General features: G+C 38.9%; 1 protein-coding gene across 1 annotated transcript in view; it reads left to right on the top strand.

The window, feature by feature from the left end:
* LOC148037710 (uncharacterized) overlaps nt 1-9,713 on the top strand; it is a 28,802-nt gene extending 19,089 nt beyond the window's left edge. Inside the window, exons 3-4 of the mRNA XM_087676652.1 lie at nt 9,379-9,459; nt 9,536-9,713. Of these exons, the coding sequence (XP_087532778.1) occupies nt 9,379-9,459; nt 9,536-9,670 (216 nt within the window). The 3' untranslated portion in view covers nt 9,671-9,713. The remainder of the gene's footprint in view (nt 1-9,378; nt 9,460-9,535) is intronic.
* Nucleotides 9,714-26,777: the final 17,064 nt, after the last annotated feature.

Genomic DNA, 26,777 nt, shown 5'->3' with positions numbered 1-26,777 from the left:
ATTGTGGAGAAGAATGAGTAGAAAGGATGAGAGAGAGAGGAAGAGGGATTTGGGAAAAGCATAGGGTGTAATATGTATGAATGAAACTTGAAAGTGAGAGAGAGGGTCAGGGATCGAGAGGAAGAAGGAGAGGGATAGGGAGAGGAGAGGAAGAGAAAGTGAGAAAGGGAGAGGGATAGGGATATGGATAGAGGAAGAGAAGGCAAGGAAAAGGGAGGGAGGGAGAGAGAGTAGGATGATTGAAGAAGATAGTGGCTTGAAAGTTGAGCTCAAGAGAGGAAGATTGATGAAGATGGAGTTTGATTTGTGTGGTGAGATGGGGGGAGGGTGTCAAAGTGAAGCAATGCGGAAGCGAATGACTGTGACAAAGAGTGAACAGAGAGAGAAGAGAGAGAGAGAGAGAGAGAGAGAGTGAAACATAGAATATCTGCAGTGAAGAATGCTTTATAAGGATGCGAAATTATACATGGGTGCAGAGAGAATATTTGCGTATGTCTCTGCCTTGAGGACCTCGATCTTTGTCAGCCCCAAGTGCTCTCTCTATCACTAGCAGACTGAAATGTGTCCAATACAATTGAGAAACAATGTGTTGGAGAGCTGCTATATATAGCGGAAAAGAAATGTCAAATAATGACCAGGTCCGACTGGTGCAGAACTGTCTGATTGTATTGGCCGACTGCACCTGTCTGATTGCCATGTGGCATCTGCCTTGGCAGCGATGACGTGGTTGCTGACATGGCACTTGGGTGTTTGCTACTTTGACTTGCTTTGCACAGTGTAAGACTCCTGGCTATCTATGGAATGACAATCTCTAACACCCCCTCTCAGATCCTGGACAGGTCATAAGGTTGAGGGATCTCGCATGCCTCCGAAGAAGAGCCTGGGGAAGCGCCTTCGTGAACAAATCTGCAAGATTGTCCTCCATCTTGCAGTACTTCACATCTATAGTCGCATCTAGAAGCTTCTGCCTCATGAAGTGGTACTGGATCTCTATGTGCTTGGTCCGGGCATGGAATACGGGATTCCATGCCAAAGCAATGCAACTCTCATTGTCGCACCGCAAGATAGTAGGACGAGTCTAGGGGTAGCCAAGCTCCTTCAACAACCGCCAAAGCCACATAGTCTCATATGTGGTAGAAGACGCAGCCCGATACTTTTCCTTAGTCGAAGGCCGCCTTTGATCCACATCACCAACCCAATTTGAATCACTCCAACCTGCCAAAACAAGATCAGAAGCACTTGTACGTGCTGGATAATGAATCCCTAAGTTGGAGGTCCCCCTCAGATACCGTTGTATCCTTTGACCAGCCTGTCAATGCACCTGCTGAGGTGCACTCATGAACCCAGCCAAGAGACCTATAGCAAAACATAGATTAACCCATGTGTTGAGGAGCCAAATCAATGAGCCAATCAGGTGACGGTAGCGAGTAGCATCCGCCAAAGGAGAATCTGCGTGTGAAGTAGCCTTCTAGTTTGGATCCATAGGAGTAGAAATGGACCGACAATCCTCCATCTCAAAAGTCACCAAGAGCTCTTGTACATTCTCTACTAAGAGATGAAAATCTCCCTCTAAGATTGATAAATCTCATGGCCCAAAAAGAAATGGAGAAGTCCTAAATCCGTCATCTCGAACTTCTGGTGAAGGGCTGCCTTCATCTCTTTGACCTTCTGGGTATGAGCACTTGCAATAATCAAATCATCAACATACAAAATAAACAACAAACGACCTCCTTTGAAAGTGTACACATAAAGCTGCGGATCGGCCCTAGAACGCCAATATCCCAACTTGGCATGCTTGGAGAAACGAGTCAATCTTCTCGTTCCAAGCATGCGGAGCCTGCTTTAGGCCATACAAGGCCTTCTTTAGCCTGTAAACCTACCCATTTGAGGAACCAAAACTAGGAGGTTGCTCTATATAGATCTCCTCCTTCAAATCACCATTCAAAAAGGCCGGCTTCACATCCAACTGAAAAACATGCTATCTCCTATGACCAACCAAGGCAAGAACAGCATGAATGGTTGCCATGCGAGATGTAGGGGCAAAAGTATCATAGAAGTCGACACTTGGGCGTTGTGCAAAACCTTTAGTAACAAGGCAAGCCTTGTGCTTGTCCAAAGAGCCATCACTATGATACTTGGTCTTGAAGACCCATTTGACATCAATCACCTTCTTATGAGAGGGACGAGGCACAAGGAACTAAGTGCCATTCTGCTCAATAGCCTCCTTTATTGATCTAGGCTCTCGATCTTGCATAACATAGGACATCAAACAATAGTTAGAGCAAACAAGCTTCGTAGAATGTGCATGGTGCCTCTGTGACCTCTGCGGGGTTGATCTTGCGGTTCCCACTCCTTAGGGATCTCCTCGATCCCTGAATCACGGAGTGTCACGGGTCCAATGAGGAGGAGGCCAGATCTCTCCTCGATGCTCCCCATCTGTTGAAGACTCAGATACATCCACTGGTGGGATCTCCACTAGGGTGGCCGGTGGAAGAGAAGACTCGGAATCTGAAGAAGAATCTCCATCAAGAGGCTTTGGCTCCAAAGGAATTGTCTCGGGAGCCCAACTCTCCCTTGGATCTCCAAGTACGGGGTGCTCCTCACCCCCCTCTATGGTCAGAACTTCCACGAACCGCACATCTCGGCTTGTGTAGACATTTCATTTTACGAGATCATACAAGTGATAACCTTGGGACTAGGAGCTATAGCCAACAAACACTTGTCGTCGGGAAGTCGCCTCAAATTTGTTACGGTGCGGCTTCGGGATGTGCACATAGGCGTCACACCGAAAGATCCTGAAATAAGAGACATTAGGCTTAGTCTTAAAGTAAGCCTCAAAAGGTGTCATCCTATCAATGGCCGAAGTGGGGGATCGATTTAGGATATGGACTGCTGTAGCCATTGCCTCGGCCCACAGAAATTGAGGTGTTTGTCAGTGATCCATCATAGTGTGTGCCATCTCAATCACACTTTGGTTCTTCTGCTCCAAAATGCCATTCTCTTGAGGAGTGTTAGTATTAGCAAACTCTTGGTGAATGTCTTTGTCTGCACAAAAACGAGCAAAATCATTAGAAACAAATTCACCACCCTTGTCTGATCGCAAGGTCTTCAATCTTCGACCCAATTGGTTCTCCTCGAAGAGAAGCCAATCCTTGAAGTGGGAGAAAGCCTCCGACTTCAGTGTCAAGAAGTAGGCCCATGTGATCTTGCTGTAGTCATCCAAGATCAACATGAAGTACAAGCTCCCCTTCAAGGATTCATTCCTCATCGGGCCACAAAGATCTGTAGATACAAGCTCCATAGGTGAAGTAGACCGCCTCGAAGCTTTGTTGGGAATCGCATCCATATGCTGCTTTCCACGAATGCAGGAGAAACATGGCTGTTGGCTCACCACTATGTCCGACAAACCTCGAACAAGCGATCCTCACAATGCCTTCCGAAGTTACTCTTAGTTCAGGTGGCCAAACCAAGCATGCCATAGCTCGGATTGTGTCTGAGAGATAAGAAGAAGAGAGGTAAGAGTAGAAGAAGGCTTTAATTTGCAGATGTCATTCTCCTCACGCCTTGAAGAGAGAATCTTCCTCGATCCACGATTAAGAACTCGAATAGCATCACTGTCAAACTCCACCAAGAGACCAAGAGAACAAATCTTATGGACTGAAAGCAAACGATATCCTAAACTTGGCACATACAACACCTCGGAAGTGTGGGTACCACCACGTCCATCTAGAATCAGGTGTATCTCACCCTGTGCAACAATAGACACAGAAGAGCTCTCTCCTATGAGAATCTGCCCACGTGATGGTCGCAAATGGGCAACACCTACTATTGAAGGAGTCATGTACTATGAGACATCACTGTCCACGATCCACTCTTGAGCTTGGGGAGCTGTCATCGCAGCATCAGAAGTCTTCGGTGTAGTGTCCTCAATGACTGCCAAGTGTAGAAAAGTAGGTGATGAGGGTACAGCCATCGCTCCAGAATCCTTTGTGTCCTTCTTATCCTTGTTGGGGCAATGCTTCTTCCAATGGCCAGGGTCTTACCACAAATATGGCATGTCGATTCTTTCTCATTGTCCTTAGATTTGTTGTCCTCCTTCTTCTTCTTTTGGTCCTTCCCCTTCTTTTGAGAGGCTTAACCAATCAGTGCCTCCGATTTGGAAGCATTCTGTCCCTTCAATTGTTCCTCTTGGTCCAAGACCATAGGAACCAACTCTTCCCATCAAAGAGTGGACTCCCGCTCTGAAGCAATAAGAGTGGAATAAAAAGTACCGAATCGTGGCGGCAACCGGGACAATCAAGTGATCACCATGTCTTCGGAGGAAATGGGCTTCCTTGCATTTTGAATCTGCATCTGAAGCTGCCGAAGCTTGTTGATGTGTTCCTGAAGCGAAGAAGACTTATTTATGGACAAGGTCCGCATCTGCGTTTGCAAAGAAACCCTCTTCATAAGGGTCATCCGGTTGTACATTTGATCAAGTTCTAGCCATATCTCTTGAGCCACTGTCAAGTGCTCTATATGGGCTATCACGGCTGTTGTACAAGATCAAAAAAGGAAAGAACGAATCTTGGCATTCAGTTTGTCCCAATGAGACTGGGCTTTGGTCAACCGCATGAGCACTGGAAGAGAGTTTGGACTCATCTCTCACCGAGGGCCGGTTGATCTCCTCCATCACAAGCTCTGCCAAATCATAAGACTTCTATATGGCCAACATCATCACACGCCAAATGCGGTAATTGTCACTATCGAGCTTTGATCTGATGGAAGAGCCGGTAGGACAGTAGGCACCTTTTGGTCCATGATCGCCTGCAACTCTATGTTAATCTCTGTAGACATCTTCACTTGCAATGCCTGCAAAAACGCAAAAGAAACCCCCTTTGATAGTGAAAACGCAGCTTGCCAAGGCTCTTGTCTCCACGTCCCGAACCTTCTTCAGCTGTCGGAGGCGATGAAAAGGTAAAATCTGCACTTAAAGGCCAAAAACACAGCCTTCTTCCTTCTCTAGTAGCAGAAAAACGGCAGCAGCTTCAACAAATCTTCTCTTTTCTCACACGCCCACGCCCACGCTCGCCTCAGTCTTGTTTTGATGCGCAGCCCACTTGCTTGCACTTGAACGTTGAAAATGCAGCCTTGTGTCTCGCTGAAAACTCCTCTTTAGATAGGAGTCCTTCAATGCTCTGATACCATGTCAGAGTGAAGCAATGCGGAAGCGAATGACAGTGACAAAGAGTGAATAGAGAGAGAAGAGAGAGAGAAAGAGACAGTGAAACATAGAAAATCTATTGTGAAGAATGCTGTTTAAGGATGCAAAATTATACACTGGTGCAGAGAGAATATCTGCGTATGTCTTCGCCTTGAGGACCTCGATCTCCGTTAGTCCAAGCACTGTCTCTGTCACCAGCATATTGAAATCTGTCAAATACAAGTGAGAGACAATGTACTGGAGAGTTGCTATATATAGTAGAAAAGAAATGCCAAATAATGACTAGGTTGGCTGCATTAAATGCAGCTAGCTGGTGCAAAACTGTTCGACTGCACCTTTCCGATTGCAGATTGCCACGTGGCATCTGCCTTGGCAGCAATGATGTGGTTGCTGATGTGGCACTTGCGTGTCTGCTGCTTTGACTTGCTTTGCACACTGTAACACTCTTGGCTGTCCAAGGAATGACAATCTCTAACAGAGAGGGTTATCTTTTTATAAGAGCTGAGGTGAGGGAGAAGAGAAGAGGAAGGAGTATGAAAGAGGGAGGAGTGTGAAAGAAGGGAAGTTTGAATATGTAATAGGTAAACAAAAAAGGGCAAAATTTAAAAAAAAAAGGCACAAATGGACATTTTAAATGGTATTTTCTTGGTACATTTTGAATGCATGCAAATGTACGAAACAAATGCACGTATGTCATATACATACGTTACTCACTATTATGCAATAAAAGCAAGAGATTTCTTTTCAAGATGTGAGTAGGGAGAGGAAAATTGATCTTTTTTCATCGTTGATCAGCAATACATTAATATGGCTTGGTTTTTATTCTTGAAATGAAAGAAGAGCTCAAAGAGGAAGGGTTGTAATGAGTTTACAGGTTTGTTTTCTTTGTAAAACAGCAATGAAAAAAGAGGGAATATGGGGCTATTTGATGGTGGAGTGGAGGATAATGATGTAGATGAATGTGGGATAGGAAAATCGATCTTTTTTCATCGTTGATCAGCAATACATTAATATGGCTTGGTTTTTATTCTTGAAATGAAAGAAGAGCTCAAAAAGGAAGGGTTGTAATGAGTTTACAAGTTTGTTTTCTTGTAAAATAGCAATGAAAAAAGAGAGAATATGGGGCTATTTGATGGTGGAGTGGAGGATAATGATGTAGATGAATGTGACCGACTTTAAACCATCTACAGCTGTTGTACAAAAGTTTATAGCCAAGAAAACTAGTGTAGAACGAAGAAAAACATATTCTCTTTATAAGGGAAATGCGAGAGCTAGTGCAAAAGGAAAAAGTAGAGTAGCATAAGACAAGTTTCCAACCACATGTCATGAGATATGACAAGTGGAAGGACACTTAAAAGCTTCTCTATGGCCTTTTTTTTTGGGCCAAGTACTGTTAAGGATAGAAATAACCAAATTTAGTAACCAATGCCAAAATACGAAACTTGCTATTTTTAGAATGTTATTCTTATTTTTTAGGACTAGTATTTTTAGATCAATTCGAGACTCCTAAAATCTAGGGACTTAAAATTTAGGAGGGGAGGGTATCGTGTGAAAACTCTTTTTGAGTACGTTATAAAAGCAATGCTAAAATCTTCATACGAGTTTTCCATGCAAAGATATGTGCATCTTTAAGCTTTCAATTTACATATACACAAAGTAGAAACATTTCATGGTCATGTCATCTTGTTGATTGTAACTGCTTATTTTGTTGGATTTAGCTCACACTTCAAGGCAATAATCCTTTTTGCATAGCAGTCAGAAACGTTAGAAACATTTAGAAACGAAACGTTGGAAAATGTTTTGTAAGTTTCTTTCAAGAGGAGGTAAAAGTAGAAACACGAGTTTTTATATATAGGGATTTTTAATAGTTTTGACTAGTGAAAGAGGTTCTAAACCTCTATGGAACTCTCTCTTAAACAAAGAATGGCCAATTGAGCTTGAGTGATAATAGTCAATTGAGAATAATAGGTTACATATTCATGATCCATTATTGACTTGTCACTTATGTTAAAGTTAGTCTTTGGACAAGCTATACTATGATTTAGAACTCAAACATTATGATTCATACATATCATACGAAGAAACTTGAAATTAGCATGTAAATAGTCTATCTACAATATGGATTGAGTCAAGTTGCAACATCATGATTCTCATTTCAAAACAAACCGGTAAAATGTCAAAATGAGAATGAATCATAATATATCATAAATAACTCATAAATGAGACTAAAGTCGTATAATATTTAACTTTCAAGACAAGAATAGATACTAGATTGACAAAGTCCAATAACTAAACAAAATTACAAAAAAATAAGTCATTCGTCTAAAATCTTGGGCCCTCACGAGTGATTACTCATCATCATCATCATGTTTAACATTGCCCAATAGTTTTTGTAAAAAAAACCATGTTTTGGGTTCCAACTCACAAAAAAAAAAGCCCACATTTTTTACTTTGAGAAACATTTCATACTTTAAGAAACGTTTCGTAAGTTTCAAATTCAAAGAAACGCGTTTCTTAGCTGCTATGCCTTTTTGTGTGTGAGATTTATCCTGATATGCTTGAGTTTTAGTCATAGGTGCCCAATTGGGTCATATGGATGGAAGGGTGTACTATCTTTTCTTCAACCCACTATATGGATCCACCATAATCTGTGACCACTCATCAATGGTTAGCTCTAATGTACTTTTCTGTGTATCTAGTGAGTATCAAATTTAATAAATAACTAAATATACTAAATAATAGAAAGGATATTGTTTGCTTTTTTTTGGTGTTATGACATGTTCATTCATCAGATAGATCTCCTTCTTAGTACCTTTTGTGTTGTTGTCGGAGTTTACTGTGTTTTAGTTGTGTTTGTACACTATTTATTATTTTGTTTGCAAACCCTAGTGTACCTTCGCACCATCATAAATGATTCTTTAGGAAGAGACCTTTTAAGACTCAAAAAATCACAGCACTCTCAAAGTCATTTAGTGTACTTACACTCCTATTTATGAGATACTCTTTTACAAAATCAAAAGGATCTTTGAGCTTGTGGTCATGTAATAAGGACCGGAGCAAAGCAGCAAGGCATATGTGGCAAGTAGCTTTCACAAACCAGCCTTTCTTCTCTCGCATTCTCCTTTAAGGTCAAAAGAACGAGTTTATAATGAGAATTTCTGGGCTTAGAGAGAGAGTTGATATGAGTTGAGGATCCACGAAAGCTGGTGTGTGCAGCATGTATGAAGTCAACCCTCTTAGAACATGCTGGTTTGTACAATGGATAGAAGTGATATTTTCATTTTGAGAATCTGTGGTCTCTCCACGCATCCATCTCAAATAGTAGTTTTTAAATTGATCCCGAGGTTGCCTTCAATTACCAAAACAACAAAGAACCATTGCTTTACAATGGTCATAGTGGAAGTGTGAACTCATCAAGCATACACACACTATGTACATGTACAAATGTGCACATAGATGCTTGCACAGCCACATGCTCACATAGGAAAATATAGTAGTTTTATTTAGTTTCAGAAAAGCTTATTTTTCTGATGTGAATATGCCTCATTTGCCCTGAACCTGCACAATGATTATTGATGCAAAAATGATATGCACATCTATCAACCAAGAGATGGTAGAGCCTAGGTTGTGTGGTAAGTCAGGACCGTAGCTTGCAGGGTTTAGGTGGCTGGGGAGAAAGGTTATATCAGACATTCTATGTACGTTTTAAGAACTGACACCTTTTTAAGCCGGAGTTCAAAATCTGGGAAAAGGATTCGCTTGAATTGTTAGGCCAGATCACTTCAAATCGTGCAGTGTGGATGGCTATATAATTACTGGAACCTGTTGCAAATGCATCTGATTAGTGAATGATGCCCTTGACAATTTTTTCTATTCGAAGTACATGTGGATTGTAATGGTTTGGTTGCAACTTGCAAGGGATTTGATCAAGCTATATACTGGAGCAAATCATGGGTCTTGATGCTGTAGCATGCAACTTAAAGGTTGACGCCGATCGATTTTTCTCTATTGTAATGTTTTTATGGCAGATTTATGGTGTTGAGAGAGCAGTTAAATGGATATTCGTTTTGGGGTTTAGCAATAGCAAAATCCATAGATTCTGCTAAGGAGCACAAGACTTGCCATATGGTATGTGATGTCTGGAAAGAAAATCTGATAGTGTATGCATGGAACAGGATACAGACTCTGAGGAAGAACTGAAAGAGGCTTTTAAGGTTTTTGATAAGGATCGGAATGGTTTCATATCTGCTGCAGAGGTAAGCTACTGCACCCGTTGTTCTGAAGTCTTTCCATTGGTTGTAGGCCTAACATTGTTTGGATGTCTCATAATAGCTGCGTCATGTCATGACAAATTTGGGGGAGAAGTTGACCGATGAAGAAGTGGATGAAATGATTCGTGAAGCTGGCATAGATGCTGATGGCCAGGTTAACTATGATGAGTTTGTGAAGATGCTCCTGTCAAAATGATTTGTAACATCATTGGCATATTTATTTGAGAAAATTTGATTGCCATTGCAATAAGATTATCAAATAGTCTCAAGTTGCAAGTGTCCGTAACGCCGTTTGAAGTCAATTTCTCAAAAGACTGGTGACTCAGTCAAGTGTCTTGATCTTCCATAAGGATTCGCACATGTTCGCATACTGGAGTTACATATCCTACAAGAATTCGAGTCTCTTGAACCCTAGGAGTAGCGTATTGTCTGTCCAAACAGATTAGACAAAGGACCAGAACATGGAGCCCTCAGACATGCTGCATTTTTCACAGGTCTGTTGAAAGTTGAAGGCACAGGACCAGGTCATCATCATCTACACATAATAGCTTGTAATAGTCTTTCTTGGAGCATGTGCACACAGAGAGAGAGAGAGAGAGAGAGAGAGAGAGAGAGAGAGTTTACGAAAAAAAAAGAAAGACACGAGAGACATACCAAATGGATGTAGTGCAGTTGGTCAAGTTGACTGCATGGTGACCCGAAGGTCTTGGGCTCAACTCCTACATTCCGTATGGTCATTTAGTATAGGTGTAGTAAAAGGGAGATTTGAACCCAGGTCAGTGGGTTAATAAAATAAGTAGTTTACCACTAGGGCAACCACTTGATTATGTAAACGGAAACGAGATGATGATCAGAAGTAGCGCAGTTGGTTAGAATTTGAGGACATTGCAATTCAGTCCAGCCAGTTGTACCTCTAATTACTTTTTAAGACAACCACCTTTTTGAGAGATGATCACACGAAAGTTGGTTTTCATAGTCAATCCTCTTGATAATGATATTTTTCAAACATCAAAATAAATAATGAATCCAAGATAAGGTAGGTGGTCAATTGTTTGGTTCTTCCTCAATTGGGGTCTAGTTGGAGTCGTTAGCTCTAGTTTAGGAGAACCTAGAAAGTCACAATTTTGGTCCATGTATTACAAGATGGTGCACAATCGACAACATCGTTTATAGGATGGTGCACATTGGCATCGACATTTATAGGAGGTAGTGATCTTTGTGTTAGTGTAGTAACATTGAAGTTGGTTTTGAAGGGGACCTCAAGATAATTGTCCTTCGCGAGTTGCGTAAAGTATTAGTGCATATGATAGCCCCATTGCATTCAAAGAGGTACTTCATGGATTTGTTCTTAGAAAATCTCCAAAATTGCTTTGCGTAGCTCTTTTCGGTATTTGGAAACAAGCATCGGTACTTTTTCATTGAATAACTTATTCATCGACCTAGGCCAAGAAATAACCACAAGAGAATGTGACACATTTTTGCATTCTTTTAAATGCTAATGTATAAAAGTGATATCAAAGGAGAGAAAAATCTATTTGATTAACCAAGGCAAATTACCCTTTGTGAGGGAAGGAAATTTGGAGCTCTAGCAAAAAAAAAAGAAAAAAGAAGAAGACTAGCAAAGGTTAATTTTGCATGGGGATAGAATCTTAAGGTACAGGTCGTTGGTACAAAAGGATAAATGTAGGTCTCTTATGGAAAAATATTATTCTACTTATACTTACTAGATCAACAAGAGAGAGATCTCCATTAAATCTTTGAAGGGGAGAATACCCAATGTCATGGAGGTGAACTCTAGAAAAGAATGGACAATACAACTTCAAAATGCATTTACTTGAATAAACCATAAAGCTTAGTATAGTATCTTAGACCAAGGAAGACAAAACGTTTTATCAAAGAACACCTACTTAATCTACAAGATATGCAACATGATCACTCAAAGGAGATTATAATATTTTATCAAACAAATCTACCACAAAAGACTATGGATGTGATATGTGATGAAGCAATGCATATACGTTACTTAATCGCCTACAAGGCATTGTAAAATTAGCTTCCACAAATTAACAAAAACATGTTGAATATAACTTTGAAAGAATGTTGTCACTAAATGTTACTTTGCTATCAAAATATGCAAACAAGTGAATAAGGAGCTATTGCATGCAACGTAGCATGGCATATGGTGGGTGCTTCAGTGCATGTTCAATTTATCAAAGGGTACAATTGAAAAGTCCTCAGCATGTATTGCAAATCTAGTGTAAGTAATTCATTGATATTCCATGGTCTAACATCCAAATTCTACAACCAGATCTTCTACACAAAATTTATTAAGGTTGAAAATCTTGAGAAATGGTTGAACTTTGGGAAGATCATCCTTGAAAAATATTCCAATGGAGGGGTAGAAGTGAGATAGAATCTATATACACCACCATGTCATAATAATTTTGACCACCCTAAATAGATTACGAAGGGCTTCATCCAATGAAACTCTTTGTCTTTGAAGAAGATGATGAAGTTCCATCCATTGAAAGCAACCATTAAAAGTGTGTTTGCAAGGCAAATTGTCGACCATGGAAAATTGCTCAAGTAAGAACTTAGAAAGCTAAGGTGGGGATACTCAAAGTATACTCAAGTTTTGTGAGAAGAATGTTTGGATGCAATTAGATCGTGACACTTTTCAAAAGGGGCTAGATGAGTTCGAGAGAAATTCTTTTAACACATGAATGGTTTAAATAGTACTCACTATATTGCATAAGGTTGATTGTGCTATAGACTAATTGCAAATGTATTGACTTTTTCACAATTGGATGCACTTATCTATGGTAGTGTTTTAGATTGCACTTGGTTGCATTGTAATATGGTAGTTTATCCATGTGAACAATTTTAAGGAATGAGAAAACATACTCAATCACAATACAAGAAATTCAAGCATAAATGATCTTTTGGAGTGGATAGAGCAATACGCTAACAAAAATTTAGAAGTGGTGTTATGTTAACCTTATTCATTGTGTGAGACAAGTAAGAGTAACAATTGAGAACATCGGATGGAACTTGTGAACAAAGAAAGAAAACAATGGAGTGATAGATGAAAGAAATATGTTTGGTGCATGAGCAAAACAAAACATCGCTTAGTATACGGTGTGAGAGTAATCATGCTTTAAAGTCAATTTTTATATTTAAACTTGTTTGGGAATTGCATGTATTTGGGTATAATTTCTTGCAAATTAGTACAATTGATTGCATAGTAGTATGATAGTTTCATGATTACATGTGCTAGGCTATAGTTTTCTTTTAAAATACAATTGGTTACATAGGAATATGGTAGTTTATCCATGTTTAACCCATGAGTGGGAAAATGCACTTGAGAACAATATGGTTGTTTTGAACATACAAGATTTTGTGAAGTAGATAAGGTAAGGGGGCTAGTATAGTCGCAACTACTAGAACCTTATTTGAAAATTTAGCATGCTCAAAATCTCAAGAAATCCTTTAGTCGTTGAGATTCTTTTTGAGTGAGGCAAGATTACCAAAACAAGTTTTGGCCCTTGATCTATTGCATACACAAAGGTTGAAGCTCTCTACCGCTTCCAATGGAGTAAAACTCAATGATCAAAATGTTGCAACTTATGTCTCTTTACTAGCACCTTGTTACTCTTCTATGGTGGGAGCATTGGATTTGTACTGGGGGGTTGTCTTTTTACTTCCAGCCTCCTTACCCTAGGCCTAGTAAGTGAATGGAGATTTATTAGTGGGGTCATATCTATTATATATTTACTTATGGGATTCTTGGTTCATGAACTTGTATAAGGATCCCAAACCTCTCAGACCTACATGTATAAATTCCTTCCTCTTCCATTTTTAACACAAATGCTCTGTGTGTGTGTGTGTGTGTGTGATCTCTTTGTGTGTGCGTGCCTCATGTGTATCTATCATATATTATTTTACTTGTGGGCTTCTTGATCCATGATCCATGAACTTGCACAAGGATCCTAAGCCTCTCTAGATAGTAGGAGTAGAGCTGTTGCTTATAGCTTGCACCCTCTTTTTGCCATGTTATCTTTCAAAAATACACATATAAGAGATCTCACTTTGGACCTCTCTCTCTCTCTCTCTCTCTCTCTCTCTCTCTCTCTCTCTCTCTCTCTCTCTCTCTCTCTCTCTCTCTCTCTCTCTCTCTCTCTCTCTCTCTCTCTCTCTCTCTCTCTCTCTCTCTCTCTCTCTCGCTATGATATATATATATCATAGGTAGTTCCGTGTTTGTGACCCGCTCTGAACCATCATTATGTTGTGCATTTTCAATTGCAATGTTGTGCTACCTCATTTTAAATTGTAATGTTTTGCTCATCATGTTGCCATACTACATAGCAACATGATGAGCAAGCTTTAAGTTTTGTTCATTGTATTGTTATTTTAGTTGTAGGTTCTAGATGGATTTTCCATTACACAATGCTAGTATCCTCACTATGCTTGCACAAGTTAGCACTACTAGTGCTATTGTGGTATGGTAACTTATTAATGTCCACAGACAAGGAAATGGATGAGTTGGCATACATGTTGCTTTCTTCTTCCATGAATCATCCCCTTGTGATTTTGCATTATCAACCTTGTCTAGACATTGGAAGATGGTACCTTCAACCAAGGTTCTTGCACCATTTTAGGAGACAATGATCTTAGATTCGAGTCCAATGTCCTAATACTTGAGATTTGTGCTTTTTCTTTTGCACCTCGCTTGTTGCTTAGCGCACACAAAAATCAGTTCCTCAAGGATTGAACACTTTATCCACATGTGTCATCCTTGTCCATATGAAGGTAGATCTCCATTGCCTTGTGGCAAATGTGAGGCTTGGAGAAATTCTCAAACAACATGGTGATGTGTGATTGATAGTGTCCAAAATAGTAGTTTATCAGTTTGTAGAAGCATTAGCCACACACTTTAGGCCCCACTTCATATCATGGGCTAGGAGTGTAGAGCATCATCAAGGAATCAATAATGGTTTCAAGTGTTTGTGAGGTTGCCTATATACTGCATTCCTCTCAATAATTGTCACATTGAGATTGAGCTACTCTCTAGTGAATCAAGAGACTAAAACCACATGTACTCTATGTATGTTTAAGTAATCATTGATAAAAAAATGAAGTTCCTCAACATCTATGTTGGATGAATGGGAAATAATGTTGATATTCACATTTTGTGTAATAGCTCCATCTTAACTCAAGCTAAAAATGGAGATGTATTGACTAGCACTTGCTATTTCAAGGCACAATGAGGAAATCCTTAAGCACATCATTGTAGATGGAGGCTACCTTTGTTTTGTGTGGCTTGTGATACCATTCCTAGCTTTAAAGGGCCATTGAAGGCAAGATTTTGACTTCAAATTAACTCCAATATGATCATAGTGATGAGAGTATTTAACCATTTCAAACAACCTTGGTTGATTGTGCATGGGGCCATCAAAATACTTAAAATTTTTTAATTACCAGACTAATTGTGGCTTGTTGCATTTTGCATAGCATTGGCCCAAGCTATGGAATAGAATTGGGCAATGTATGCTTTAAATTGTAAATCGTGTGATGCATCCCACATTTACTTCACCATGTGTGTTTGAATTCATATGGATGTATGTGTATGCTTTCTATAGCATCTACCATTGTTGTAATGTTTTAGTGCTCTCTCTTTCTCTCTCTCTATGTGTCATATAATATATTATTTTATTTATGTTGCCTAAATGGTCTACTAGTTGTGAAAGGTTCTATCCCATGCCAACAAGTCTACAATAATTAGTTTCAAAGTGGTCTTGTAGTTTCTAAAATGTTAACCAAAGTAATGTCCTAACTATTTAGTATTTGTTAATGGATTTAGGGTTTCCTCATAGATGATTCAAATTCCTAATGTGACAATAATCTGGCAAAGTGTTCAATAAACTTAAGGGCTTACTAAATCCAAGGGTCTAAGGCTTTGGGTGTACTAGACTTATACTATGTTTACACACATAACTTTTCTACAAAGACTAATTTAAAAAATATTTACTTTAAATTTCTTCCCTTTGTACATAATGATATGATGGATTATAAGATAACAACACTTTCAATTGAATATCTAAACACAAGTTATATTATTTACAAATATAAATCCTTTGAGCAAGCACTGCTTTTCGATTACTTCCCTTTGCAAATAATATCTTGCACATGTGAAGTTCTCACTACATTACATATCTTGCAAAGAGAAGGAATTGAAAAGCATTGCTTACTCAATTAGATCTTGCATATTTAAAAGAAAGATGCCCTAGAAGTAACAACTACTTCAAATTGCATATCTAATCAAAAGTTGTACCATTTTTCATTCCTGAGTGAGTAGATCTCTCGACTAAGCACAACTTTACATTGCTTCCCTTTGGCACATATGGCACATAACAATGTTGCAAATTTCAAACAAAGAAACCAAAAATTAAGCACTACTTTAAATTGCTTTCCTATGTACATAATACATACCTAAATAAAGAAGCTAAAAAATAAACAATACTTTGGATTGTTAAGCTTATAAAAAAGCACAACATTAATGCAAAAAAGTTTTCTCTGTAAGACAATGTTACATGGGCCCTAAAAATGCAAAGGAACATAAAAGTGTAGAAATTATTCGATTTGAAAGTATCACATTTCAGTCAGTCTTGTAAAAAATCACTACATTTGAAGGCTAAGTACCCTCTATAACTCAATGATAAAGTACAATAATCTAACATATGTAAAACATTTTCAAATTACAACTATTATAGTCAAGAATCATCCTAAAGAATTGCCACTTTCATAGATCCTAAATGCTAGAAAAGAGCACATACCAATGCAATGTTGTCTTACTATGGGGAGTATTTAAGTATGCCACATGAAAAGGCATGTGGAAGCACTAGAAACCTTAATGCCTTTCATCTCCTTGGCTAATGGTGTGGATAGAGGAAGCTATCCCATGGAGGGCACCACAAAAATCCAAAGTGTCTCCCTTCTTGCTTGGATACTTCTTTCCTTCATTTCCTCAATGTTAACACACATGCAATAGTCCCTTGCTTTGTGCTCCTCCATGTCCTTGTCACATCTCTCTTTTCTCTACTCGGCTCATGCATCAAAATAGTTACATGCTATTTTAGGGTGTCCACCATTACATTGCATGACCATATGTGAAGTGCCTTGATTTATGTCTCGCACCTACTTTTAGAGGAAGAGGCATGCTTTTGCAAGGCCTCTTCATTCTCATGGGGGATGTAGTAGTAGCCACAATGGATACATGCTCCTTGATACCTGCATTTTGAATGCACTTTAGCATATGTTATACAAGGATACAATGTATGTATAACATCAAGCAAACATATGAGAAATGATAGAGAACATCTTCAAACATTCCTTGCATGTTGCCTCAATCACTTGTGAAAGAGTCTAGATTTGTGGCATTGTCACTTGAGAATAGTACGAGCATTTTGTTGTATAAATCTTTGGAGGAGTACTTTGGACCAAACTTGTGGGCCATGCTCTACTAGAGTGTTTTTATCTAGAAGAAGACAACTTTATGAGTTTGATAACATGCTCTTAGTCATATATTCTCTTGAAGGCCATGTAGGTTTTCCCAACGGTCTTAAAACTAGGTACTTATTCTATGCACATTCTAGGCATGGCACAAAAAGAGCATCATTTGCTAGCACTCCTTCACCTTTGTTTTTATGCCTAAAACTCCATGCAATAGATTTCACTCTTGAATAGCATCTCCCACTCTTTCCACCTTGACTCATTGAGACATAAAGTGGCAGTGTTTGGATTGGTGGCCCTTTGACCTTACCCTTGCTTGGACTCTTGGGAACCATAGGACTAAAGAGGTGCTAGTTGTTGCTAGTACAGGGGCATTGTCTAGCCCACCTTTCCAATAGGTGTTGCGATAGATGGGTTATGTATTGGATCATGCATTTGGGTGTTACGTGAAGTGGAGGCATTTTTAGGGGATAGTCTTTCCTCAAGTTTAGTGGATGGAACAAACTTTGGGTTTTGAAATTGGGATTGGTATTTAGTGGCATACTGCAAGAAAACTGAAGCATGGAAATCAAGGTCTCCCATGGAGCCCGTTCATTGGAAGGAACTTCAAAGTCTTGATTGAGTTCATAACTCATGGAATGGTGACCAAAAGCTATTGCCAAGTGACTTTTTTCATTTTTGATGTCACCCATGGCTAAGGATCATAAAAATTGCAAATGGAGATTAGAAAAAGCTACGCCAAATAAAAACAAGACTTTGCAATTGTTTTAAGGAGTGACAAACACAACAAATTACAATAAACATAAACACAATGTATGATCATAACAATAACATACACCACAACCACAAATAGTAATAACAGGACAATAAGTACAATATGAGTCTTTATATAATAAAAGCAATAAGAAACTAAATAGCAAACCATGATAAAATCATCAAAATGCCAGATTAAGAGAGCGATCCTACTACCAATCCTTTATATGATAGGAAACCTAGCTATTACCAAACCTAACAAGAAATCATGGTAATAGTAGCAAAATCCATTTTCATGGTGTTAAGTATATTTGAACCACATGAATCTTATGTTTTACTTTTTCAATTTCAATGTTGTTGCACCAACATGTCATGTCTCTTTTGTGTAATCTACCCATGAATTTTGGCTATTTGGTCCTTGAAATGCACACATACATAAACTTTAGACCTCTAAGCATTAGTGTAAGAGGATCAAGACAATGGACATGCCAAAGAGCATATGGTCATGCAATATTGATACCTATACAACTACTACATGTAAGATAGTTTTCAAGTTTCCTCTTTACTAAAGGTTTGAAACTGTGTGAAAATTCCAATTTAGTCTTAAGGTGGGTTCAAGTGCAATTTCAACTTGACAAAAATTATGGGATTTAAGGACAAACTGAAGGGAATTAGTTCGGAGTGGAAGCACATGAGGGCAAGCAAGAGCTTGGTGGATGGAGCAAGATAGAGTGAGATACACAAGATGTGGGAACTCCAACATTCACAATGTGTGACCGACCTTCCCTTTGTTGAAATGTCACTAAAAGAATAAAGAATGAAGTGATCGTGATGGGCGCTTGCCACCTACAGTGTATAGGTGTGCGGGTACTGTCGGTGTAGTAATACATGGGTGGTTAGGTACATGTGCCTTTAGTCCCAATAATCTTCCACTTAAAGGTGAATGTGCACCTAGTGAGGAGATAACAAGAAAAGAGTGACAAAGTACAAATGTACATAAATACAATAGGATGAGAAAAAACATAATCTTAACCAATGCCCATCAACTTCCTAAGAAAGACAAAAACTCTATGATGACCAGATTCTTGGCTAACTGGATAGAGCTCATAGAATCTAAATGCACTGTAGGAACCACATCAATACCAAGGTCTACCACACTAGACGGTGGCCTAATCAAAGAGTCTCCTTGCAAGCCTTAGTGGGGCTACAACATACTCGGCCTTGGTAATAGAGAGGGCCGTGCATTTCTACACCCTAATTAGAGTCATTGTACCCCATGACCCTCGTATCTTAGCCACCATAATATATGCACATAGCTACAGTGCCCTTTAGGTATTGCATGATACCCTTGATAGCATTTCAATGCCGTCTGCCGGTATAGCTATATAGTGTGCTACAACTCCCGCTGCAAATGCTATGTCGAGATGAGTGGCTATCATGGTATACATCAAACAACCCACGATAGATGCATAAGGGATCTTGGCCATCTCGATCTTCTACTCATTAGACTACAGACAATAGACTACAGACAATCAACATGACTAACCTTCACATGAGAAGAAAGAGGACAACCAATAGGCTTACCATCATGCATATGAAACCACTCAAGGACTTTTTGGACATACTCCTTTTGTGACAGACAAAGGAGCCCCTTAGAGCGATCACATATGATGTGCATCCCAAAAATATGTGAGGCCTGTCCCATGTCCTTCATCTCAAAGCTCTTCTTGAGTTAAGTTTTCAAGGCATCTAGCTCATCATGAGTGCTCCTAGCAATAAGCATATTGTCTATATAGAGTACAAAAATCACAAGGCTACCATCATGAGCCTTCTTCTGTATAAATATGGATCCATAGCAATGTGGATATATCCTTGTGAATGCATAAAAGTATTGAATTTGTGGTACCATTGCCTAGGTGCCTGATTAAGGCCATAAAGGCTCTTTCTCAACTCGCACACTAGGTGTTTCCTACCTTGTTCTTCAAAGCCCTTAGGTTGCTACATATAGATCTCATCATGCAAGTCCCCATGTAAAAAGACTGTCTTTACATCCATTTAATAAAGGCCCATGAGCGACCAATGCTAGTACTAAGTGTGGAATCATCTTTTTGACCACATGAGAAAGAATTCATCGAAGTCAACACCATATTCCTACTTGAAATCCTTTGCTACCAATCTAGTCTTATAAGCGACCCTGGGGTGTTCAAGGATAATTTTTAGCTTGTACACCCATTTGCATGTGAATGCCTTCTTACTACTAGGCAAAGGAACCAAATCCCATGTATGGTTAGGCAGGTAAGGAGTCAAACTTCGACTACATAGCCCTATCCTATGAGTGACTATTATCTCTGTGCATGGCCTCATCATAAGAGAGAGGCTCGCTTGCATTTGTCACCATAATATAATCCATGGAGAGTGCAAAGTGCTCAACAAATTGACATTTAGCTCTAGTAGAGCATCTCAAAGCAGGCTGATCCTACACACAACAGATGGGGCTTGGACCACTAGAGCATCAGTTGCCTGTTGTAGGTTGTCTAGCTGACTATACGGGAGCAAGAGGCTCCTCCTGAAAGATCACCATGTGTACCTCAACCATCTCCTCATGCTACTTATGCATCCTTTCCTCATGGAAAATGGCATGATGGTTGCGAATAACTTTGCAAGCCTACACATCCCATAGATGATATCTCACATGCACCCCCAATAACCAAGAAAGATGCATTTCATAGACTTAAGATCTAGCTTATTGTGCATGTCCTTGGGAACATGGTAGAATGCCTCACAATGGAAGATGTGCAAATGAGCATATGATGGAGGTTTTCTACTCCATACCTCCTCTGTAACATGGCAATCAATAGTAGTGCAAGCCAATCGGTTAATCAAGTATATGGTAGTAGTAATTGCCTCAGCTCAAAAGTGCTAGGGTAAGCCTGCTTGGCTAAGCATAATGCAGACTCTATTCTGAATAGTCATGTTCATGCATTGCACAATACCATTTTGGGGAGGAATATAGGAGGTGGTCAAGTGACACCTAATACCCCGCTCATCACGAAGCTACTCAAAAGCTTTTGAGACATACTCAACCCCATTATTTGATAGGCATTTTAGTCTATACCTAGACTAGTTCTCAACAAGAGCAAGCCAACACTGAAAGGTAGACAAGATATCCAATTTTTTCTTAATAGGGTGTCCTTAGACCTTATGTGAGCAATCATCAATGAATGTGACAAAGTACTTCGCACCACCTAGTGACTGACAAGGCATGGGACCACATACATCCAAATGAATAAGAGCCAAAGGCTCACCCATATGCTTAATGCAAGACTTCTTATGTGTAGTACGTGTCTGTATACCATATAAACAATGATCACAAGACTCAAAACACTTATAGTCTAGGGATGGAAGACTTTGCAAACTAGTAAGCATTTTTATTCCTTTCAAAGATATGTGCCCAAGGCAATGATGCCAAAGAGATACATGTGGAATTCCAACCATAAACATTATCAAACAACTGACCCAAATACAAGAAAATGATAGAGGGTACTAGACTTAGCACCACATGCAATAATAAGATTCTCATGAGTAATCTTCCATGAGGAATCACCAAAAGAGACAACATAACATGTGTCATCCAAGGTGCCAACAGAAATAAGGCTCTTCATAAGAGTTAGTACATGATATACATCATCTAGAGTGAATATGCTGCTTGAACCAAAACGTAGATATGCATCACCAATACCAATGATCTCCAATGCCAAGTCATTACCCAAATGGATAGATCTAATCAAACTACGATAGGAGTGAAACCAGTCTCTATGAGGAGGGGTTAGATGAAAGGAAGCCCTTGAATCTATCAACCAACACTATGTATATCCTGACAAAGCATCAGTTAGCTATGAAGCATCCAAAGAAAAATATGCCAAGATAAGATCATCAAATATATTAGGCTACACTATATTGATCTCTTTAAACTTGATACTAGACTTGCTAGGCACAATGCTGCAATCATCATTTTTGTCTTGCACTTTACCCTTTCCCTTTTCCTTGCGCTTGTCTTCATGCATTTTATGATACTCTAGGTGAAAATGACTTGCATTCTCACAATAATGACAAGTAAGACTAGACTTATAGCTACGGGACTTACTACGAGACTATCCATATGTCCTAGATTGAGGCCTGTTAGAGTCTCTACCATGACCATTTCCATCCTGTCAGCCTCTCACAGTCAATACATGTGATGTACGGGAAGTATCCACATTCTTTTGGTTTGACTCTTCTATCAAGAGAGTGCTCTCAATATCCTGCAATTTCAACCCATCCTTAGCACATAGAGCGGTACGAAAAGTGTTCCACAACTCAGGTAGAGTGTCGAGTAGAAATAAAGGATGCAAAGTATCCTTAAACTCAGTCTCATGAGAAGGTAAATGGATGATGATGGAGTAAACTCATTCAAGTGTGCAGACATAGAAGTCCCTTATTTCATGTGAAGGTCCATCAACTGTTCCAGTCAATACATTAGAGATGTAGGACTTTGCTCGTCATAAAGATTCTTAATCTGTGTTCAAAGCTCATATGTAGTCTAATTGCCAGTTACAAAATTGTAATGAACTTGCTTAGAGAGTGATAAAATGATCATAGACTTGCACATCTCATCCAATTCATCCCAATCCTTAGATGGAATGTTTTTGGTTTGATACTGTAATTTTTGAACTAGAACCTACCATATTTGGGTCTTCCAACAGCTATAATTAGTCACATCTAGTTTCTCAATATTGAAGATAGTATTGTTGCGAGAACCAATAGCCATAATGAGACTAAGAAAGTACACAAAAGGGCAAGATGGTCACTATAATACCCTTTAAATTAGTCCTAAAACCACTGCTAAATCAAGCAGGAGATACTACCAAAGTAATGAGTTGCCCACAACCTGTAAAAGCAAAAAGCTGTCAAGCCTAAGTGATGGCCCTCAAATAGAAGGTATAAAACTAAAAATGACAAGTTGTTGTAATAAAGTGCATCAATATGCCAATAACCAATTGTAAGGGAGAAGCCAAGAACAACTGGCACTATAAAGACTATCACAATTGCAGTGTGTTAGAAACCATGGATGCAATAGGCATAGAGGCCATGCACATGGTAGGTCTCAAGAGTAAATGAAAAGAACTGCTAGATGCATAACCCACTGAGTAAACACTCAATACATAACCTAGAAGCATGTAAATACCACCTATAGCACCCTGATAGACATATGTACTAGGTCCAAGCCAAGAGATCAAATCAGCCCATGATAGGGTAAGTGCATCTAGAGAGTATGTACATGTCACAATGAGTCCCACTATCTCACTGTAATAAGCTCAAGCTCAAGTGCCAAAACCAAGTGTTAAAGTGGCTCAATACATAACAATGAGTAGCTCCCACTGAAGCAAAAGTCAAATGCCAAATGAGCAAGCAAAACTCAAAACATCATGTGAAAGGCATCCATACATCCAAGATCCAAGTGACAAACATCTAAAAGCATTGAATCCAAAGTAGTCTGTAAGACTCTAACTGTAGCATCCAAGTAGTTTCAAAGACAGGAATGACAACCAATGTTAAAGTATCCAAGCTCCAATCTCAGCTTAGGAGCATGTCATAAACATATCCATAGGCATTCATAACAACCAAAGTGTCGATACATCCAATATGCGGTACCCGAGTAGCTTCAAACCATAATGAGCATAATCTTTATCAAACAACTGCTTGCTATCCACTATGAACAACAATGATATGATAGTCAAAATTGAGTGAATGCGAGCTCAATTGAAGTAGTCCAAAATCATTCCAAGACATGTGGCAAGCATCCTGAAGTGTCAAGCTAATAATCGGGCATCAATACCAGCCCTAGAAGCATCACATGATAAGGAGCATATGCTTTTTCCAGATAAATGACATTCAACCTTATTATTACAGCAATGAACTCTTTGAGAAAAGTGAGTCAAATGTGTGCTCAAATAAGGCCAATAGCATTCCAAGACATTGGCATAGCATCTCCAAGTGATTGGCATCAAATAGACAACCCATAAAGCATAAGTGGCCTCCAGACAATATGGTAAGGGCTTTCCCTGTGTGTATTACAGCATGCTACCCACTGTATACAACCAATTTCAGAGATCTTTCAGCTCAATATGAGTATCCAAACCCACATTTCCATTGATAGAGGGTTGCCAGCAATGCCCAATGATTATGGAAGTGTCCCAGCAAGCAGTGAGAGCTACCATGTGTGTTGTCTAAGCACCTTGAAGATCATGTGTAAATCATGCCAGCTGCTATCCTATTGTTGCTACTTGTGCTATCCATAAAAGGGCCCCAAAACAATGCTCAATATGGATGGTTGCCATGAAACCTATGAATTGTAGGTATTTTTCACAAGTTGAAGCAATATTACTGGGTTGGGGCTTGAGCTCTTAGGGAAGATGGCTCTGATACCAATTGAAGGTGAGTGAACCCAGAGTGGAAGCAAGAGCTATGGTGGAAGGAGCAAGAGCAAGAGAGAGAGATACACACACAAGTTGTGGGAAATCCAACAATCACAATGTGTGATTGACCTTCCCTTTATTCAAATGTCACTGAAAGAATAAATAATGAAGTGATAGTAATGGGCACCTGCCACCTTAAGTGTACGAGTGTGTGGGTATTGTCAGTATAGTAATACATGGGTGGCTCAGCATTAGCGCCTTTTACCCCAACACAAACCACAATAAGAAAATAGAGAGGATTGACAAGAAAATAGGTTCTAGCTATAAAATAAGCATACCAAAGTCTAAATAGCTATAATTAGTTCTAATTTCATCATAACATCAATGATTAATATAGAGTTATTAGAGTTACGGTGGATCCAACTAGTTATGACAAAGCTATACAAATATTGAATTAACTTGCACTCATAAACACATATTGAGATTTGCAAAGATAAGCAACAATTTTGCTTGTATTATCGATGACAACTATGAAAGTGTGAAGGAGAAAAGGTGGAAGAACAAGCATCAATCTGGGGAGGATTAGAGAGGGTGTTGTAAAGAATTTTTGATGAGTGGAGGTGGTCTTGTAAAGAGCATTTATTTCTCTAACATGTGGTGGCTTCCTCTCCTTCGCATGTATGCAAGGAGATATTGCCTCCAAATAGCCCATCTCAGAAGTAGTAGATGGGGAAGGAGAGTAGAAGGTAACAATAATTACCAAAGAATGGAGTTGGACTACTTTGAATTGGTGTTGAAAAACATCATTAACCATGAAGCTATTGAGAAGGCTATGCAAGAGGATCTTCAAGTGGCCCATAGAGGACCAAGAAATGACAAGAAGAAGGTGAGAATAAGAGGGTGCTTCCTTAGCAAAGCTTTGTAGTAGGTATGTTGATTATGCTCATGCTAGGGTATTTCTCTCCTTTATGGGGAAATACTTTGGAGAAAATGAGTTTGAAAGAAGTTTTGACACCATTGATTGAGCAAAAACCTTGTTACAATCCTTCAATACTTTTGGCCATGGCTTTTTTCTAGCTCTTGTTAACTCAAAAGCAAGAGAGTGACTAGATTGTGTGGGGAGTATTGTCAGTGTGCTAGAGGAAACCTAGTGTACACTTTTCCTTGGTTAGTAAACTTCTCCCCTCAAGACATGCTAGAACACAACTATTGTGTGTGGGTTATCTTCCCCTTGCTCCTTAAATGGATGGATGGTAAGTTTGCAGTGGTGGGGAGGCCCTAAGTTGTGTATTATACATTGTTCACAAAAAACATTTTTGGTAGTAGATACAAAAAACCTTTAACTCAAAATTCTAGAGGGATTTTTAAAATTTAAATGCATAAATAAAATAAGTTATAATGCAATAAATCATTTTACTCAAAAGAGAACTGTAGGTATAATAACATGAGCATGTTAGGACATTCAACACTAGTGGTAGGTCATTAATTCACCAAGTTTGGGACAGGGGGTGTTTCAAATAACTAGCATGTTCCTCCTTTGATGTCTTCAAGGAGATCTTGCCCTTAGTTTGTAGCAATGTACATTCTTATTTGAGTGGTTGTCAACAAGGAAGAAATTAGAGGAAGAGAGAGTAAAACTAAGAGTAAGAAAATCCTTGAGAAGTCTACCAAGGGGGAGGAGGAAAGGGTGGATCTTCCCTCCTCTCAACACCCGATATAATGCATGTTATAAACTTGAAGAAACTTGAATATTAGAATGACCATGCTATATTCTCTTGAAAAAATGAGCATACTCACCTTCTAGCTTAATGTACAATTTCTTCTTTCCTATTCTTCATATTTTTGATTGATAGTGTGCTTAAATTGGAGAGATGCCATTGGAGTTATACACCTTAGCTGAATGAATTTTAGTTTTATAGAATGAATTGAGAGAAGAATACAAGAGAGGTAAAAGAAAATGGGCAACTTCATTGTGAGAAGATAGACTCCATAGACATAGAAAAGAGAATACACATGATAGAGAAAGGGGGTGTAGGAGGGTTAAATTGGATTTTATAAGGGAAACTAGAATGGAGGATAAGAACTTAGAGAGAAGAGGTATCCAAGGGTTTTTGGATTCGAAAACAAGCAAATTTACCTCCAAATATATGTTCAAAAAGATAAAAATTAAAAACGATTATTGAATGAGGAGAGAGAAGAAATCTAAGAAAATTCTTTACAGATAATATACAAAAGCCAAATGAGATTGAAAAATTGGAGAGAGAATGGGCTTATTTTAGTATTCTTCTCTCTACTTTTCCTTGTTTCAAGGAGGGAAAGGGGTGCGAAAAGGCCCAAAAGAGAGTATATATTTTTTCAAATGCTCTCTCTCTCTATTATTCTTTTGTAAGTCATGTTTAAAAAAATCCAACTATAGTTTACATGGTTGCAAATATATGTTTTATACACCACTTATCATCCTTCACTTTATTATAATTAAAATTAGGATATTATTACGGTTATCATTATGTATATCAATTATAACTAATATTAGATACACAATGTCATAGTTTCTCATTGTCATTATATTTATTTATGTATGATCGT

Source organism: Lygodium microphyllum, chromosome 4, assembly GCF_053477565.2.
Source record: "Lygodium microphyllum isolate KBCC chromosome 4, Lygodium_microphyllum_v1.1.10, whole genome shotgun sequence".
Taxonomy (NCBI): domain Eukaryota; kingdom Viridiplantae; phylum Streptophyta; class Polypodiopsida; order Schizaeales; family Lygodiaceae; genus Lygodium; species Lygodium microphyllum.
Note: the sequence above shows the minus strand (reverse complement) of the source record. Positions and strands in the feature narration are given on the sequence as shown.